Source organism: Scaptodrosophila lebanonensis, unplaced genomic scaffold, assembly GCF_003285725.1.
Source record: "Scaptodrosophila lebanonensis strain 11010-0011.00,11010-0021.00 unplaced genomic scaffold, SlebRS2 tig00000244-arrow-arrow-pilon, whole genome shotgun sequence".
Classification (NCBI taxonomy): domain Eukaryota; kingdom Metazoa; phylum Arthropoda; class Insecta; order Diptera; family Drosophilidae; genus Scaptodrosophila; species Scaptodrosophila lebanonensis.
Genome location: NW_022060627.1, coordinates 35,906 through 55,817, shown reverse-complemented (window position 1 = coordinate 55,817; position 19,912 = coordinate 35,906). Strand labels below are relative to the sequence as shown.

The window sequence follows — 19,912 nt, the reverse complement described above, 5'->3', positions numbered from 1 at the left end:
TTTCCTGCATCAAGGCGTTTGAGAAGTATCGTTGGGATAAATATATCCGCAATAAATCAATATTTGTCCCGCGTTGCAGCAACATCCAACAGGAAGACAGCAGCCCTGCCATATAACAAAATAGGTGATTGGAACAGGTCACCAAGATGATTTCCAAACTGCAGACGAGATGACAGTAATGTGTACAATCTGGGTCACACGTTGCGTCCAGAAGCAGCATGAGTAATGGCCATTTAGCCATCATTCGATATAAATCCAAAATTGGTGTGGGGACACATAGCGGCAGACAGATCCATGGTGAAGAGCGCAGTATATCATCACAGGTAATACGCAGCGAAAGTTATTTCAAGGCTGAGAAGTCGGAATAATTAGTATTTGGTTAGTAGAGAAGAAAGGCACGTTACCAAATTAACTGGAGAGGTGTGGGTCAGTGTAGCAACCGCACACCCGCACAAAACCAGGCAGTCCCGCAGACGCCAGGTGTGACACCGCTGAAGAGGGACACGTGGCCAACCTAAGCGACCAGTAGCATGGACAAGCAGCTGAGCTAGCTGACACCTCCAGCCGCCGCGACCAAACAGGAGACACGGCCCCCACAGCAACAGGATGACACCAGGCGCGCAAGGACACTTGGAGAAGAAAACACGGCACTATAAAAGCAATACGACAGAGTACTTTCTGTTAAGATTTTCTTTAATTGAGATTATAAAAATTTGTTTAAGCGCAGCGAAAAGCACATTCGTGTCTAGTATGAATAACCCGACTGAGGGTTGAGACAGAAAACATAGGCTATTAAAACTGGATTCTGGGTGTACCAGTGGAAAACTGCCGTTAAAAATAAAGCTCATTAACATAAAGCTCGAAAGACACACTCAAATTGAGCAGAATTAATTTATTAGAGCGGGGCTTAAAACACTTCGCTCATACTGATAGGTTACTCTTTGACAAAAAGAGAATAATATTATAAAGAATAGATAAAGAAAAGAGAGTATATAGGTTATTCATAGTGATAAAGAAGAATTATAGACCCAGGAAATAGAAGAGTTTTGAGCGACCATGGCCAAGAAGCGCTCATTTATATCGCTGCTCGAGGCAGCATATCAGAGCACCAGTCGGCATAACCGCCCATAGATGGTAGAGGGGCGAAGAAGGGCCCAGAATCCAGCTGTATAGAGTAAAAAATTCACACCATACACGGGTCTGGGTCCCTCCAAGCACGAAAAACCTCCATTAGATCAAGGAGCAACATGAATCGAAGACATAGTACAAGGCTATGAAAAGAAATTTTTCGAAGCATACTATGTGATTTAGTGAAATTTAGATGCAAGGTAAATAATTTTGGTATGAATAATAAAATTAAATAATCAAGGATTGCAGGTTGCTCAATTGACCATAGGAAGTTTAACAATGTTATGTTAAACATACTAAAATGTAGGTAACATAACAAATTTTTATACAAATACATGCCGCACAGAACCAAACTGGCCAGCAGACAAGATCAGGCGACAGAAGTTTAAGATAGGGAAAAAACATACTGGCAAAATCGAAGTTCTGTAATAAATACAAAATAATTGTTGGACAAGTTCGCGACTGAGACATGATGTGCACAGTTACCATGCAGTCGGCGAATCTAATCCACAATAATTCAGCGTATAAGTGTATAAAGTTTATCAGAATTTAAATTACTGATGTAGTGTTGCCGTGGTATACACCGGCACTCCACACGAGACAGAACAACGTTGACAATGCGTAAGAACATAGGAGCGAAAAGAATGTCAACACGCCGTATTTCAGAGCGAAGAAGAAGGTTGGCGGTAAATTTGAAAAATTCTGAGTTTACTTTAGATGTAGAAAAAATCGAGTAGATAAAGGAAATACTACATGAGGTGAAAAAATTAATTAATTAGAGTTGTATTTGTATAATTTATTTAGTAGCTGCAGAGAGTTGCAATAAAAATATTACAATAAAAAGTTGCCCGCGATGAAAAAAGGGGAAATGAAAGCTCTGACTTGTAGGCGTGTGAAAAGAACGACAATACTTTAAATAAGGGAGACAGAAATAAGACACTCGTGAGAGAATAAACGGAGAGCATTTTAGTATAAGAGTTCCAGCAAGCGTGTAAATAGGTGAATGACCTAGGCGAGCGTGAATTGAAGCTAGAAAAGTGGGATAGGTCAGTAATGCGCCTCATATACGCAGTGTGAATAATAAAGCAAACATATGTTAAAAGCTCTAAGGCGTGTATATCAGAAAAGTGCTTCGTATGCGTAATGTAAAGATGTGTGTGTAGTACGTATGCAGAACCCATTGAGCGCAGTATTGCAGTGCAGCATGTATACTACTAAGAATAGCCTACTTTATGTAGTGGCTGTTTAGTTTTAGTAGTGGTCAGGTGGACAGATAAGTAAAGTATAATATATTAATTGTGATGAAAGTAACTATGAAAAATAATAAGAAAGTATTATCAGATTTATACACCGAAAGTGTAGAAAAATGAAATTATAAAATTTCATGTAATTAAATAAACGTATAGATGTAATTATACCATATATGTATGCTTAATGCATAATAAGAGTATAAATATAATAGGAAATGACTGATATAGAGAATTTATTGGAAAACATTGGGTGGAGGGACTCTGTCTGATAAATTCTTAGGTCGATAGCGATTTGGTGGACCATTACCAGGTGCTAAAGAAAGTAATCCCCGAACGAGGACATTTTCATGCGTACGAATTTTTTCCTTATATCTGCTCGCATGGAGATTAATTTGATCCCAAACCGTAGCAATGTTAAAAGCATTATGAATATCGGAGTTTCTCACGAATGGAGTAGCGTTTGTACAGCGACGTAAAGTAGAATTTTGTATGGTTTGAATTTTTCTAATATGAACATCTGCGGCACAGCCCCATAGTTCAATTCCATATTTGTATGATGGCGCAATAATCTGATTATAAATAAGCAATTTATTTCGAATGCTGAGGCGAGAACGTGAGTTTAGAAGCCAATTATATTTACGTACTTTAGTTATAAGTGACGATCTAATAGTACCAATATGACTGTTCCATAATAGTTTTCTATCTAGTTTTAAGCCCAGATATACGACTGATGATTTCAATGGTATGACTACATTATCTAATCTTACGTCGGACATACGGAGATTCCGCCATGTAAAGTGCATGTGGGATGATTTCCTACAGTTTATCTTGATATTCCAAGACCTTGCCCAGTTGGAAAAGGTGACGAGGAAATTATTCATTAGACTGACGCATACAGAAGCATTAGCGTCGCTGAATAATATTGCAGTATCATCCGCATATGTGGCAATGAGTGATCTACTACGACAAAGTCTAGGAAGTTGCGGAGTTGGCATGTCACTAACAAAGACATTATAGAGGGTAGGTGCGAGGATGCTTCCCTGCGGGACACCGGCTCGAATTTGACGTACAGATGAAAAGCTACCCCTCTCTTTAACACAGAAGGAGCGATTTGATAAATAGGAAACGAAAAGCTCGTATAATGATTGGGGCAATATCGCTTTTAGTTTAAATAGAAGGCCGCTATGCCACACACGATCGAATGCCTGTTCAATATCAAGAAAAACAGCCGAGGTATATTGGTAACGGTCAAAAGTACAATGAACATGATTCACAATGCGATGTACTTGCTGGATAGTACTATGCTCCTTACGGAAGCCAAACTGGTGATCAGGTATAGTATTACTAAAATCAAGAATATCGTATAATCGGACGGACATGACAATTTCGAATAGTTTGGAAAGAGCGGGTAGTAAACTAATAGGTCTATAGTCTTTTAATTGACTTAGGGAACGACCAGACTTGGGTATCATGGTAACAGCTGCGCATTTCCAGCATGATGGAAAATATCGCAGCCTCAGCATAACGTTAAAGAGTTTAACTAAAAACATGATAGCCCTTTGAGGCAGGCAACGTAAAATTTGGTTAGTAATATTATCTAAGCCGGGGGCTTTTTTGATCTTTAAACTTGCTATGTGATTTGTTAATTCAGACGGACTGACATGACGGATGGGAACGGGTGATGCAGTTACAGCAGAGTTATCATCGATTGTATTTAATACATGTTCTGTTTGCGCACTAGAGGCAAAATCTAGTGGAGTGAAGCGAGCTTCCAATTCGTTAGCAAAAGCCTCGGCAACTTCCAAGGGCGCAGTGCACCAATTGCCAGCGGCATCCTTAATAGGAGCGACCATATGAGGCTGTGTTTTAAGGTGTTTAGTGGCGCGCCACAGGTTAAAACCACCTTTTTTGGACGGATCGGCGTTTTGTAAAATAAAATTAAAGTGATCCGCTCGAATTCGTCTAAGGAAGTTGGAAAGTATGCGTGAAACAAATAGCCAATCCGATTTGTGAACTGGAGATCGAGAGCGAGTATAAAGTTTTCTCAATTGACGTTTTAGGCGAGCCAGCTCGAGGGCTTCGGCTTTTAAAGGAGGCCGATAAAATATTTGATGAGAAGGGAACGGGCTATAAGTCGGTGTGGCTGCGATGGCACAAGAACGAATTTTTGCTGTAAAAATGTTAATTGCATCCTCTATATCATTAATTGTATTGATGTCCATATTTAAATGGATACAATTATTGAGAAGAGTTTTGAAATTTTTAACATTGGTATTTTTTGTGAAAAGTTTCGAGTTTGCAGTTAGATCAGTATCTGGGGGGAGAGATATTGATGATAATCCAAATTTTAAAGTGGCGATGAGTGGGAGGTGATCACTTGTTAAATCAAAGTGCCTACTGATGCTCATTAAGGAATGTGGAATATTTCGAGTTACAGCAAAATCCAATACAGACGGTGTAGCGCCACTACGTGGAAAATGAGTGGGCTCGGCTGTAGAAAGAATATTTAATCTTTCAGAAGATAGAATAATGTCAGCTAAAGCTGAGCCGCGCGGGCAGCTTCGAAAGTTGCCCCACAATCGGTGTTTGGCGTTCCAATCGCCTCCAATGAAAAATTTGTCGCCAAGTTGGTTAAAAAGTGTTGAGAAAAACAAATGTGAAACCAATTGATTAGGTGGCCAATAGCAGGAGGCAATAGTGATAAAACCGATGTAAGTATTTATTACAATGCGGCAAATGTGAGAATGCTCTTCCGAAATTGGGGGGAGAGGCTGATAAGGAATTTTTTTAGAAATAATGATAGCCGAACCACCAGCAGCAGACCGAGTATTTTGGTTAAAAGCGAAAAGAAGATCATAGCCAGGAATCGAAGTTGTAATGTTGGAGGAGAGTTTAATCTCCGAAATTAACATAATGTCAATATTGTTGCTTATAAGAAAAAGTTCAATATCGTGGAACTTGCGGCGAATGCCGTTTGAATTCCAAATTGACAATCTGATTGTGTTATTCATTGTGATTGGAAAGCGAGAGAACCAGCTGCTCCATCCTGGCAAAGGAGGCCTTTAGCTGATTTTGAAAGCAGGTAATTTGATACTGCATGTAATCAAAACTGTTCGAAACGTAAGTTCTGAATTCTTTTTCAGGAAGATTTAAAAAGTTTGTAGTAGGAGACTCGGTTTGGGGACCGTCTCTCTGGTTTGAGACTGTGGGGATTTGCTGAGAGCGTACCGTTTGTGAAGTTGAAGGGATATTTGCAGTTTTTCCCAGTATTCTTGGAATTTTTTCCCCTTGCCATTGGGACGGAATATCCGCAAGAATATGTTTGGTACTAAGGGAGCGTACCATGTCGGCATATGTTGTAGGCTGCGCTACCGGTTTTTTAAGGCTGCCTTCTGCTGGTGGAGTAGGGTTTTTTTTAACGAAATTAGTAAATTCCGTATTGAAAGATCCATCTGCTGTTTCAATATTTTGCCTGGCCTTTGATGGATTGGGCGGAGGAGGAAAATCGGCCTGTCTAAGTGGAGCTGATGCAAGTTGCAGTGCACGAGTTCGAGCCGGAAGCTGATGGAATTTGTTACGTCTGGCTTTTAGTGCCGCTAAAATAGGGCAACCAGAATAATTGGCTGTATGAGAGCCATTGCAATTAGCACATGTGGGAAGTGTATCAATGTGTTTTGTGCAGGTGGCTGACAAGTGGTCATTCCCACATTTAACACACTTGGGATTATGTTTGCAAAATTTTGCGGTGTGTTCAAAGCGTTGACATCGCTTACACTGCGGTATATCAAGATTTTTGTTTGTTGCCTCAACACGGACAATATAATTACCAATGTTCTTGATTTGGAAAATTCTCTCGTTTTTGGGAGTGTTAAGAAGATTAACAAAAAATGCATTTGGAGAGAATTTCACAGCCTGATCAGGTTTGCGTTTGTCAACAAAGGTAGGGTTGTGAACACTCACTATATCAAAACCCTGATCAGTTAACGAGTCAATTATATGTTTAGGAGGGGTAGCACGCGGTAAGCCTCTGACGTACACACGAAGGGGCCTGAGTTCTTTTGGCTGATGGGTGTGATACCGAAAATCATTAGCATCAAGAAAATGAATAATTTTCCTGTATTCGTCAGGAGCCTTGGAGTGCACCCAAACATTGCCCAAAGTGCCCATTTTTAAAAGAAACATGGTCGGCAATACCACATTTGACAAGGAAGTGAGCAATATTGAGGCATCATCGCATTCTACCTGAATGGGTGGGGGCTTTCCAGAGAAAATAAGAGCAAAATTTGGCTTACCCTGGTTCTCCAAGTCGGACTGTGAGGGAGTAGGCTCCGCAACTTCATTTTGTATAGAAGTATGCTGGTTTGGTGGTGTAGTAGGAGGAGCACTCGAGCCTTCCATATGGGACGAGTCACTGTCAAGGTCTCCCTCGTCACTTTCCAATTCAATGAGGTCTGGCCTGGTTTGATCCTGGGCATCGCGCCTTTGAGTGTCGTGCTGAGCGGCCCTTGCCGAGGCAGAGGTACGTCGCACAGCAGCACTGGAACGGACGCGTCGTGTTTTTGGCGAAGTATGGGGTGCATTGGCACGCTTATAAAGCGATGCCGTGTTGCTACCCAGGTTTGCCGCCTCCTCCACAGATGGATTATAGGGCTTGACGGGAATATGGAGATCACCTGAACGCCGAACCACGGTTGTGGAATTAATAACTGGGTGAAAAACCTTCTTTGGAGTAGAACTAGAAGGTTCATGTTTGCTAGTGTCCTTCTTTGGAGATGGTGAAAGTGAAGTGGGCTTGGAACTTCCGGCACACAAGAGGACATTAGAAGTAACCAAGGGAGGCCCCTTTGGACTTCTTTTAGGCTTAGCCGCCGTTAACTTGGATCTATCTTGATTCATCTTTAGAAAAAGGAAAAAGTATGGAGATTAGTATAGAAGAAATTTATTTAATGGTCAAAGCTTAGAGTCGAGTTATTCATCGGATAATTAAATTTGCAAAAAACAAGGATGACACTGTAGTACTAACCTTAATGCTAAGGGCCACACCACACAAGAAGAAAATCCACCACCGGGCCCAAGCACGTGCAGAAGTATGGCCACAAACAGCGCGAACTTACCAGACCTGACCCACAAAGGAGAAACAAATCCAGCACCCACGCACTGCAGCAGCCAGAAAATCGACACGGCCAGAATAACCAGGCAGGGGAAAGTTCAAACGCACGGGCAGCCAATGCACAAGATCAGACAGAAAGTCAAAAAATTTTTGTCAAAGCTGTGGAAAAGCTGTGAAAAATTTGAAAAATGAATAAAAATTAATGAATAAGAATGAAAATAAATAAGAATGAAAATAAATAAGAATGAAAAATTAACGAGACAAATGAAGGTCAAGATAGATGAAGGTCAAGACACAATAGGTCAAGACAAATCAAGGTCAAATCGAAAACACGTAATGACAGTATAGGCACGCACTCACACCCATGCAATCCTACCAACACTAGTGTAATACTGTTGAAAAAGGGACACGTGGCCAGCCTAAGCGACCAGCAGCATGGACAAGCAGCTGAGCTAGCTGACACCTCCAGCCGCCGCGACCAAACAGGAGACACGGCCCCCACAGCAACAGGATGACACCAGGCGCGCAAGGACACTTGGAGAAAAAAACACGGCACTATAGAAGCAATACGACAGAGTACTTTCTGTTAAGATTTTCTTTAATTGAGATTATAAAAATTTGTTTAAGCGCAGCGAAAAGCACATTCGTGTCTAGTATGAATAACCCGACTGAGGGTTGAGACAGAAAACATAGGCTATTAAAACTGGATTCTGGGTGTACCAGTGGAAAACTGCCGTTAAAAATAAAGCTCATTAACATAAAGCTCGAAAGACACACTCAAATTGAGCAGAATTAATTTATTAGAGCGGGGCTTAAAACACTTCGCTCATACTGATAGGTTACTCTTTGACAAAAAAGAGAATAATATTATTTCTTTTTTTATATCGTTTATTATGGCGCACAAGGCCGAGAAATGGGTACAACAAACTTAATCTAAAATTAAATACTAATCCCAATTTCAGCCAAGAGTGTGCAGTGATAGGAGGCAGCGACATTTAAATTTGTCTTAATCCTTCCCTTTTAAAAGAGTGGAGGGAATGCGGGGAGAATCCGAAGCAGTGATGATTAGGTACCCCTTCCCTCTTGGGGGCACCAAATGGTACATTAAGTTTGTGAGTGTTGTACATAGTTGCATAATAGTATAGTATAAATGTAGTTAAATTTAAATGATACAATGTGCAATATTTGATTACTATGTGATAAGCAGTACATGTTAGATTTATGAATGTTGTGCAAAAGTAGTATAATATGGTATATATATAATTAAATTTATGTGATATGGTGTGCAATATATAAGTATAATGTGGTAAGCAAATGCAAGTTAAATTGTGAATGTTGCACAAATAGTGGTATAAAAGTATATAAAAAATAATTAAATTTGTGTGATATGATGTGCAATATTTAAATTTAGTGTGATAAGTAAATGTGATATTTTTAAAGAATTTTAACAAAATATATAAGACAAAATTTTTGGACTTAAGAATAGTAAATGTAGTTTATAAAGTAAAAAATAAAAGCTATTACATTGAAATGAAAAATTAAATTGTTTCATTTTGAAAATTATATAAGACAATATTTTGAAATGCGTGTGGCTCAGGCTTTTTTTTAAGTGTGAGGTGTAAGTTTAACAAAATAATATGTATGTATACGTTGCTAGTAACAATAAATGTGGGCTTATAGACTATGACAATGGAACAATGTTTATAAATTAAAGTAGATTCTAAGTTAGTGCTGCAGAAGTTCCGAGGCTGAATGATGTCCAAGTCCGGGGATGATGTGCCAAAAGAAACGATCTTGTGAGAAGCCGCCAGTTAGTCCATTATTAAAGTTTGGGAAGTAAAATGAAGAACTAATTAGTGTTTTGTTATATGGAGGATAAATCCTGAGAAACAATAAAGATGTGTGATTTATGGTAGAGTGTGCTGTTTGATGATGAGTATATTATAAGGTGTGAATCGGCATGAGTGTAGCAATGTGTGCAGAGAAGTGTGTGTAGACGGAATGATGTGTGTGTAGGGTAGGAGTCCAGGACCCAGTACGACAGGATTGAAGAATAATGTGCGTATAAATGAATTATTTATATTATTGTTTACTTTATGTGGTTTGAAAAATTTATGGATTAATGATTGATTTATGATGTGCGTTATTAGGAAATTTTTGTTGTAATTTTATAATATTTATAAGGCTTGTTTTATGATGTTATGGGCTATTTGATATAATGAATTATGCAACTATAGATTATTGTTATTATATTGGCTTGACAGTTTATTAAGTGAAATGTGATTATTTTGAGTTAGTTATTGTGGCTTTTAATTTATGAAATGAAGAATTGTGTAGATGTGTGCTTTCGTTAAGTGTGTGTAATTAATTATTCGATGATGGAATTTTATTTAATGTGTGTTTTGATTAGATACATGTAATTAATTGTGAAGTTGTGTGGAAATGATAGTGTTTGTTATAGTATGTAGATTTTATAGGCAAAATTATGATTGCTTTGTAAATTTTTGCGGGGAATGTAAATAAGTAATTAAATTGGTGACTAGTTTGTAAATTATAGTGTGTTTTGTTTTAAGTTAATTATTTGTGGTTTCAAATTTATAAAATGTGGACTTGTGTGAATATGCGTTTCCATTGAGTGATGAAGTTATGTAAATATACGATTTAATTAGGTGTATAAATTTTAAATTGTAGAATTGTGTGAAATAATATAGTATTAATTATGGTATGTGTATTAATGTAAATAATTTATAAGCAAATTTATGTTTGCTTTGTAGGTTTTAGCGGGAGATATAAATAGTTATTAAATGTGTGACTGGTTTATCAATTACAGAGTGGTGATTTAAGTTAGTTATTGTGGTTTGTATTTTATGAAGTGATGCATTGTGTAAATGTGATGAGTTGTGTAAATGTGTGTTTCTATGAAGTTATGTAAATATACGATTTAATTAGGTGTATAAATTTTAAATTGTAGAATTGTGTGAAATAATATAGTATTAATTATGGTATGTGTATTAATGTAAATAATTTATAAGCAAATTTATATTTGCTTTGTAGGTTTTAGCGGGAGATATAAATAGTTATTAAATGTGTGACTGGTTTATCAATTACAGAGTGTTGGTTTAAGTTAGTTATTGTGGTTTGTATTTTATAAAGTGATGCATTGTGTAAATGTGATGAGTTGTGTAAATGTGTGTTTCTATTACGTGATGAGATTTTGTAAATATGCGTTTTGATTGTATAAATGTATGAGTTTAAATGTAAAGTTGTATAAGGTAATATGATATTAGTTATAGTATGTAATATAGTGTAAGTAATTTATAAGCAAATTAATATTTACTTTGTAGGTTTTTTTTTTTTAACTAACGAGAAGCAGAAATGTCGACGAATTGTCCGGACCATGATGCATTAATAAATTTGCGAACGTCAGGAATTAATGGAGGAGGATGTAACACCAAGCGTAAGGAGTATGGGCGTCCCTTCCGAGGTCGCGTGTGTCCATAATTTTGCGAACATTGGTTACAGGGATGAGAGATCCGGGCTCCAGGCAGATGATTATTGTGATAAGATTAAAAATTAGGTGAATTAATTTGTATGTGAATTTAAAAGCCAATATATTTTGTTTATATTTTGATTATGTGGTGAAAATAAAAAGGTTATATAGCCGATGATATACTTGTATGAAAAATGAATTAGTTATTATGTATTGCGGTATTTAAATGCAGTTATGAATGTTGTGTATGGTTATGGATGATTGATTTAAGTAATTTGTAATATTTACTGTATGAATGTTTGTCTATTTGTAGCGAGGTTGGGTCCGAATTTCCTGCATCAAGGCGTTTGAGAAGTATCGTTGGGATAAATATATCCGCAATAAATCAATATTTGTCCCGCGTTGCAGCAACATCCAACAGGAAGACAGCAGCCCTGCCATATAACAAAATAGGTGATTGGAACAGGTCACCAAGATGATTTCCAAACTGCAGACGAGATGACAGTAATGTGTACAATCTGGGTCACACGTTGCGTCCAGAAGCAGCATGAGTAATGGCCATTTAGCCATCATTCGATATAAATCCAAAATTGGTGTGGGGACACATAGCGGCAGACAGATCCATGGTGAAGAGCGCAGTATATCATCACAGGTAATACGCAGCGAAAGTTATTTCAAGGCTGAGAAGTCGGAATAATTAGTATTTGGTTAGTAGAGAAGAAAGGCACGTTACCAAATTAACTGGAGAGGTGTGGGTCAGTGTAGCAACCGCACACCCGCACAAAACCAGGCAGTCCCGCAGACGCCAGGTGTGACACCGCTGAAGAGGGACACGTGGCCAACCTAAGCGACCAGTAGCATGGACAAGCAGCTGAGCTAGCTGACACCTCCAGCCGCCGCGACCAAACAGGAGACACGGCCCCCACAGCAACAGGATGACACCAGGCGCGCAAGGACACTTGGAGAAGAAAACACGGCACTATAAAAGCAATACGACAGAGTACTTTCTGTTAAGATTTTCTTTAATTGAGATTATAAAAATTTGTTTAAGCGCAGCGAAAAGCACATTCGTGTCTAGTATGAATAACCCGACTGAGGGTTGAGACAGAAAACATAGGCTATTAAAACTGGATTCTGGGTGTACCAGTGGAAAACTGCCGTTAAAAATAAAGCTCATTAACATAAAGCTCGAAAGACACACTCAAATTGAGCAGAATTAATTTATTAGAGCGGGGCTTAAAACACTTCGCTCATACTGATAGGTTACTCTTTGACAAAAAGAGAATAATATTATAAAGAATAGATAAAGAAAAGAGAGTATATAGGTTATTCATAGTGATAAAGAAGAATTATAGACCCAGGAAATAGAAGAGTTTTGAGCGACCATGGCCAAGAAGCGCTCATTTATATCGCTGCTCGAGGCAGCATATCAGAGCACCAGTCGGCATAACCGCCCATAGATGGTAGAGGGGCGAAGAAGGGCCCAGAATCCAGCTGTATAGAGTAAAAAATTCACACCATACACGGGTCTGGGTCCCTCCAAGCACGAAAAACCTCCATTAGATCAAGGAGCAACATGAATCGAAGACATAGTACAAGGCTATGAAAAGAAATTTTTCGAAGCATACTATGTGATTTAGTGAAATTTAGATGCAAGGTAAATAATTTTGGTATGAATAATAAAATTAAATAATCAAGGATTGCAGGTTGCTCAATTGACCATAGGAAGTTTAACAATGTTATGTTAAACATACTAAAATGTAGGTAACATAACAAATTTTTATACAAATACATGCCGCACAGAACCAAACTGGCCAGCAGACAAGATCAGGCGACAGAAGTTTAAGATAGGGAAAAAACATACTGGCAAAATCGAAGTTCTGTAATAAATACAAAATAATTGTTGGACAAGTTCGCGACTGAGACATGATGTGCACAGTTACCATGCAGTCGGCGAATCTAATCCACAATAATTCAGCGTATAAGTGTATAAAGTTTATCAGAATTTAAATTACTGATGTAGTGTTGCCGTGGTATACACCGGCACTCCACACGAGACAGAACAACGTTGACAATGCGTAAGAACATAGGAGCGAAAAGAATGTCAACACGCCGTATTTCAGAGCGAAGAAGAAGGTTGGCGGTAAATTTGAAAAATTCTGAGTTTACTTTAGATGTAGAAAAAATCGAGTAGATAAAGGAAATACTACATGAGGTGAAAAAATTAATTAATTAGAGTTGTATTTGTATAATTTATTTAGTAGCTGCAGAGAGTTGCAATAAAAATATTACAATAAAAAGTTGCCCGCGATGAAAAAAGGGGAAATGAAAGCTCTGACTTGTAGGCGTGTGAAAAGAACGACAATACTTTAAATAAGGGAGACAGAAATAAGACACTCGTGAGAGAATAAACGGAGAGCATTTTAGTATAAGAGTTCCAGCAAGCGTGTAAATAGGTGAATGACCTAGGCGAGCGTGAATTGAAGCTAGAAAAGTGGGATAGGTCAGTAATGCGCCTCATATACGCAGTGTGAATAATAAAGCAAACATATGTTAAAAGCTCTAAGGCGTGTATATCAGAAAAGTGCTTCGTATGCGTAATGTAAAGATGTGTGTGTAGTACGTATGCAGAACCCATTGAGCGCAGTATTGCAGTGCAGCATGTATACTACTAAGAATAGCCTACTTTATGTAGTGGCTGTTTAGTTTTAGTAGTGGTCAGGTGGACAGATAAGTAAAGTATAATATATTAATTGTGATGAAAGTAACTATGAAAAATAATAAGAAAGTATTATCAGATTTATACACCGAAAGTGTAGAAAAATGAAATTATAAAATTTCATGTAATTAAATAAACGTATAGATGTAATTATACCATATATGTATGCTTAATGCATAATAAGAGTATAAATATAATAGGAAATGACTGATATAGAGAATTTATTGGAAAACATTGGGTGGAGGGACTCTGTCTGATAAATTCTTAGGTCGATAGCGATTTGGTGGACCATTACCAGGTGCTAAAGAAAGTAATCCCCGAACGAGGACATTTTCATGCGTACGAATTTTTTCCTTATATCTGCTCGCATGGAGATTAATTTGATCCCAAACCGTAGCAATGTTAAAAGCATTATGAATATCGGAGTTTCTCACGAATGGAGTAGCGTTTGTACAGCGACGTAAAGTAGAATTTTGTATGGTTTGAATTTTTCTAATATGAACATCTGCGGCACAGCCCCATAGTTCAATTCCATATTTGTATGATGGCGCAATAATCTGATTATAAATAAGCAATTTATTTCGAATGCTGAGGCGAGAACGTGAGTTTAGAAGCCAATTATATTTACGTACTTTAGTTATAAGTGACGATCTAATAGTACCAATATGACTGTTCCATAATAGTTTTCTATCTAGTTTTAAGCCCAGATATACGACTGATGATTTCAATGGTATGACTACATTATCTAATCTTACGTCGGACATACGGAGATTCCGCCATGTAAAGTGCATGTGGGATGATTTCCTACAGTTTATCTTGATATTCCAAGACCTTGCCCAGTTGGAAAAGGTGACGAGGAAATTATTCATTAGACTGACGCATACAGAAGCATTAGCGTCGCTGAATAATATTGCAGTATCATCCGCATATGTGGCAATGAGTGATCTACTACGACAAAGTCTAGGAAGTTGCGGAGTTGGCATGTCACTAACAAAGACATTATAGAGGGTAGGTGCGAGGATGCTTCCCTGCGGGACACCGGCTCGAATTTGACGTACAGATGAAAAGCTACCCCTCTCTTTAACACAGAAGGAGCGATTTGATAAATAGGAAACGAAAAGCTCGTATAATGATTGGGGCAATATCGCTTTTAGTTTAAATAGAAGGCCGCTATGCCACACACGATCGAATGCCTGTTCAATATCAAGAAAAACAGCCGAGGTATATTGGTAACGGTCAAAAGTACAATGAACATGATTCACAATGCGATGTACTTGCTGGATAGTACTATGCTCCTTACGGAAGCCAAACTGGTGATCAGGTATAGTATTACTAAAATCAAGAATATCGTATAATCGGACGGACATGACAATTTCGAATAGTTTGGAAAGAGCGGGTAGTAAACTAATAGGTCTATAGTCTTTTAATTGACTTAGGGAACGACCAGACTTGGGTATCATGGTAACAGCTGCGCATTTCCAGCATGATGGAAAATATCGCAGCCTCAGCATAACGTTAAAGAGTTTAACTAAAAACATGATAGCCCTTTGAGGCAGGCAACGTAAAATTTGGTTAGTAATATTATCTAAGCCGGGGGCTTTTTTGATCTTTAAACTTGCTATGTGATTTGTTAATTCAGACGGACTGACATGACGGATGGGAACGGGTGATGCAGTTACAGCAGAGTTATCATCGATTGTATTTAATACATGTTCTGTTTGCGCACTAGAGGCAAAATCTAGTGGAGTGAAGCGAGCTTCCAATTCGTTAGCAAAAGCCTCGGCAACTTCCAAGGGCGCAGTGCACCAATTGCCAGCGGCATCCTTAATAGGAGCGACCATATGAGGCTGTGTTTTAAGGTGTTTAGTGGCGCGCCACAGGTTAAAACCACCTTTTTTGGACGGATCGGCGTTTTGTAAAATAAAATTAAAGTGATCCGCTCGAATTCGTCTAAGGAAGTTGGAAAGTATGCGTGAAACAAATAGCCAATCCGATTTGTGAACTGGAGATCGAGAGCGAGTATAAAGTTTTCTCAATTGACGTTTTAGGCGAGCCAGCTCGAGGGCTTCGGCTTTTAAAGGAGGCCGATAAAATATTTGATGAGAAGGGAACGGGCTATAAGTCGGTGTGGCTGCGATGGCACAAGAACGAATTTTTGCTGTAAAAATGTTAATTGCATCCTCTATATCATTAATTGTATTGATGTCCATATTTAAATGGATACAATTATTGAGAAGAGTTTTGAAATTTTTAACATTGGTATTTTTTGTGAAAAGTTTCGAGTTTGCAGTTAGATCAGTATCTGGGGGGAGAGATATTGATGATAATCCAAATTTTAAAGTGGCGATGAGTGGGAGGTGATCACTTGTTAAATCAAAGTGCCTACTGATGCTCATTAAGGAATGTGGAATATTTCGAGTTACAGCAAAATCCAATACAGACGGTGTAGCGCCACTACGTGGAAAATGAGTGGGCTCGGCTGTAGAAAGAATATTTAATCTTTCAGAAGATAGAATAATGTCAGCTAAAGCTGAGCCGCGCGGGCAGCTTCGAAAGTTGCCCCACAATCGGTGTTTGGCGTTCCAATCGCCTCCAATGAAAAATTTGTCGCCAAGTTGGTTAAAAAGTGTTGAGAAAAACAAATGTGAAACCAATTGATTAGGTGGCCAATAGCAGGAGGCAATAGTGATAAAACCGATGTAAGTATTTATTACAATGCGGCAAATGTGAGAATGCTCTTCCGAAATTGGGGGGAGAGGCTGATAAGGAATTTTTTTAGAAATAATGATAGCCGAACCACCAGCAGCAGACCGAGTATTTTGGTTAAAAGCGAAAAGAAGATCATAGCCAGGAATCGAAGTTGTAATGTTGGAGGAGAGTTTAATCTCCGAAATTAACATAATGTCAATATTGTTGCTTATAAGAAAAAGTTCAATATCGTGGAACTTGCGGCGAATGCCGTTTGAATTCCAAATTGACAATCTGATTGTGTTATTCATTGTGATTGGAAAGCGAGAGAACCAGCTGCTCCATCCTGGCAAAGGAGGCCTTTAGCTGATTTTGAAAGCAGGTAATTTGATACTGCATGTAATCAAAACTGTTCGAAACGTAAGTTCTGAATTCTTTTTCAGGAAGATTTAAAAAGTTTGTAGTAGGAGACTCGGTTTGGGGACCGTCTCTCTGGTTTGAGACTGTGGGGATTTGCTGAGAGCGTACCGTTTGTGAAGTTGAAGGGATATTTGCAGTTTTTCCCAGTATTCTTGGAATTTTTTCCCCTTGCCATTGGGACGGAATATCCGCAAGAATATGTTTGGTACTAAGGGAGCGTACCATGTCGGCATATGTTGTAGGCTGCGCTACCGGTTTTTTAAGGCTGCCTTCTGCTGGTGGAGTAGGGTTTTTTTTAACGAAATTAGTAAATTCCGTATTGAAAGATCCATCTGCTGTTTCAATATTTTGCCTGGCCTTTGATGGATTGGGCGGAGGAGGAAAATCGGCCTGTCTAAGTGGAGCTGATGCAAGTTGCAGTGCACGAGTTCGAGCCGGAAGCTGATGGAATTTGTTACGTCTGGCTTTTAGTGCCGCTAAAATAGGGCAACCAGAATAATTGGCTGTATGAGAGCCATTGCAATTAGCACATGTGGGAAGTGTATCAATGTGTTTTGTGCAGGTGGCTGACAAGTGGTCATTCCCACATTTAACACACTTGGGATTATGTTTGCAAAATTTTGCGGTGTGTTCAAAGCGTTGACATCGCTTACACTGCGGTATATCAAGATTTTTGTTTGTTGCCTCAACACGGACAATATAATTACCAATGTTCTTGATTTGGAAAATTCTCTCGTTTTTGGGAGTGTTAAGAAGATTAACAAAAAATGCATTTGGAGAGAATTTCACAGCCTGATCAGGTTTGCGTTTGTCAACAAAGGTAGGGTTGTGAACACTCACTATATCAAAACCCTGATCAGTTAACGAGTCAATTATATGTTTAGGAGGGGTAGCACGCGGTAAGCCTCTGACGTACACACGAAGGGGCCTGAGTTCTTTTGGCTGATGGGTGTGATACCGAAAATCATTAGCATCAAGAAAATGAATAATTTTCCTGTATTCGTCAGGAGCCTTGGAGTGCACCCAAACATTGCCCAAAGTGCCCATTTTTAAAAGAAACATGGTCGGCAATACCACATTTGACAAGGAAGTGAGCAATATTGAGGCATCATCGCATTCTACCTGAATGGGTGGGGGCTTTCCAGAGAAAATAAGAGCAAAATTTGGCTTACCCTGGTTCTCCAAGTCGGACTGTGAGGGAGTAGGCTCCGCAACTTCATTTTGTATAGAAGTATGCTGGTTTGGTGGTGTAGTAGGAGGAGCACTCGAGCCTTCCATATGGGACGAGTCACTGTCAAGGTCTCCCTCGTCACTTTCCAATTCAATGAGGTCTGGCCTGGTTTGATCCTGGGCATCGCGCCTTTGAGTGTCGTGCTGAGCGGCCCTTGCCGAGGCAGAGGTACGTCGCACAGCAGCACTGGAACGGACGCGTCGTGTTTTTGGCGAAGTATGGGGTGCATTGGCACGCTTATAAAGCGATGCCGTGTTGCTACCCAGGTTTGCCGCCTCCTCCACAGATGGATTATAGGGCTTGACGGGAATATGGAGATCACCTGAACGCCGAACCACGGTTGTGGAATTAATAACTGGGTGAAAAACCTTCTTTGGAGTAGAACTAGAAGGTTCATGTTTGCTAGTGTCCTTCTTTGGAGATGGTGAAAGTGAAGTGGGCTTGGAACTTCCGGCACACAAGAGGACATTAGAAGTAACCAAGGGAGGCCCCTTTGGACTTCTTTTAGGCTTAGCCGCCGTTAACTTGGATCTATCTTGATTCATCTTTAGAAAAAGGAAAAAGTATGGAGATTAGTATAGAAGAAATTTATTTAATGGTCAAAGCTTAGAGTCGAGTTATTCATCGGATAATTAAATTTGCAAAAAACAAGGATGACACTGTAGTACTAACCTTAATGCTAAGGGCCACACCACACAAGAAGAAAATCCACCACCGGGCCCAAGCACGTGCAGAAGTATGGCCACAAACAGCGCGAACTTACCAGACCTGACCCACAAAGGAGAAACAAATCCAGCACCCACGCACTGCAGCAGCCAGAAAATCGACACGGCCAGAATAACCAGGCAGGGGAAAGTTCAAACGCACGGGCAGCCAATGCACAAGATCAGACAGAAAGTCAAAAAAATTTTTGTCAAAGCTGTGGAAAAGCTGTGAAAAATTTGAAAAATGAATAAAAATTAATGAATAAGAATGAAAATAAATAAGAATGAAAATAAATAAGAATGAAAAATTAACGAGACAAATGAAGGTCAAGATAGATGAAGGTCAAGACACAATAGGTCAAGACAAATCAAGGTCAAATCGAAAACACGTAATGACAGTATAGGCACGCACTCACACCCATGCAATCCTACCAACACTAGTGTAATACTGTTGAAAAAGGGACACGTGGCCAGCCTAAGCGACCAGCAGCATGGACAAGCAGCTGAGCTAGCTGACACCTCCAGCCGCCGCGACCAAACAGGAGACACGGCCCCCACAGCAACAGGATGACACCAGGCGCGCAAGGACACTTGGAGAAGAAAACACGGCACTATAAAAGCAATACGACAGAGTACTTTCTGTTAAGATTTTCTTTAATTGAGATTATAAAAATTTGTTTAAGCGCAGCGAAAAGCACATTCGTGTCTAGTATGAATAACCCGACTGAGGGTTGAGACAGAAACATAGGCTATTAAAACTGGATTCTGGGTTGTACCAGTGGAAAACTGCCGTTAAAAATAAAGCTCATTAACATAAAGCTCGAAGACACACTCAAATTGAGCAGAATTAATTTATTAGAGCGGGGCTTAAAACCTACCTTCGCTCATACTGATAGGTTACTCTTTGACAAAAGAGAATATTTTTTTTTTTTTATATCGTTTATTATGGCGCACAAGGCCGAGAAATGGGTACAACAAACTTAATCTAAAATTAAATACTAATCCCAATTACAGCCTTTTTTTTTTTTTTTTATATCGTTTATTATGGCGCACAAGGCCGAGAAATGGGTACAACAAACTTAATCTAAAATTAAATACTAATCCCAATTACAGCCAAGAGTGTGCAGTGATAGGAGGCAGCAACATTTAAATTTGTCTTAATCCTTCCCTTT

The 19,912-nt window shown here is 39.0% G+C and overlaps 2 protein-coding genes across 5 annotated transcripts; both read right to left on the bottom strand.

Moving 5' to 3' along the window:
- Positions 1 to 22: 22 nt before the first annotated feature.
- LOC115630059 (flocculation protein FLO11-like) lies at positions 23 to 7,990 on the bottom strand. 2 transcript variants are annotated; one of them, XM_030526693.1, is made up of 4 exons: positions 7,849 to 7,990; positions 7,402 to 7,658; positions 6,671 to 7,274; positions 23 to 351 (listed from the first exon to the last, which is right to left on the bottom strand). In XM_030526693.1, exons 3-4 carry the CDS (start codon positions 7,272 to 7,274, stop codon positions 341 to 343), a joined length of 615 nt encoding a protein of 204 aa, XP_030382553.1. In that variant the 5' UTR covers positions 7,402 to 7,658; positions 7,849 to 7,990; the 3' UTR covers positions 23 to 340. The 2 variants fall into 2 exon arrangements, with proteins under 2 accessions (XP_030382553.1, XP_030382552.1); XM_030526692.1 differs by having other exon boundaries at positions 7,402 to 7,944.
- Positions 7,991 to 8,522: 532 nt separating this feature from the next.
- LOC115630058 (flocculation protein FLO11-like) lies at positions 8,523 to 18,860 on the bottom strand. Of its 3 annotated transcripts, XM_030526691.1 has the most exons (5): positions 18,709 to 18,860; positions 17,978 to 18,581; positions 11,267 to 11,658; positions 10,826 to 11,026; positions 8,523 to 9,281 (listed from the first exon to the last, which is right to left on the bottom strand). In XM_030526691.1, exons 2-3 carry the CDS (start codon positions 18,579 to 18,581, stop codon positions 11,648 to 11,650), a joined length of 615 nt encoding a protein of 204 aa, XP_030382551.1. In that variant the 5' UTR covers positions 18,709 to 18,860; the 3' UTR covers positions 8,523 to 9,281; positions 10,826 to 11,026; positions 11,267 to 11,647. The 3 variants fall into 3 exon arrangements, with proteins under 3 accessions (XP_030382551.1, XP_030382547.1, XP_030382548.1); XM_030526687.1 differs by having other exon boundaries at positions 10,826 to 11,658; XM_030526688.1 differs by lacking the exon at positions 10,826 to 11,026.
- Between the last annotated feature and the right edge of the window lie 1,052 nt (positions 18,861 to 19,912).

Coding starts and splice junctions, on each gene's coding strand:
- LOC115630059 (XM_030526693.1), bottom strand. CDS start 7,274: ATGAATCAAGATAGATCCAAGTTAACGGCGGCTAAGCCTAAAAGAAGT.
- LOC115630058 (XM_030526687.1), bottom strand. CDS start 18,581: ATGAATCAAGATAGATCCAAGTTAACGGCGGCTAAGCCTAAAAGAAGT.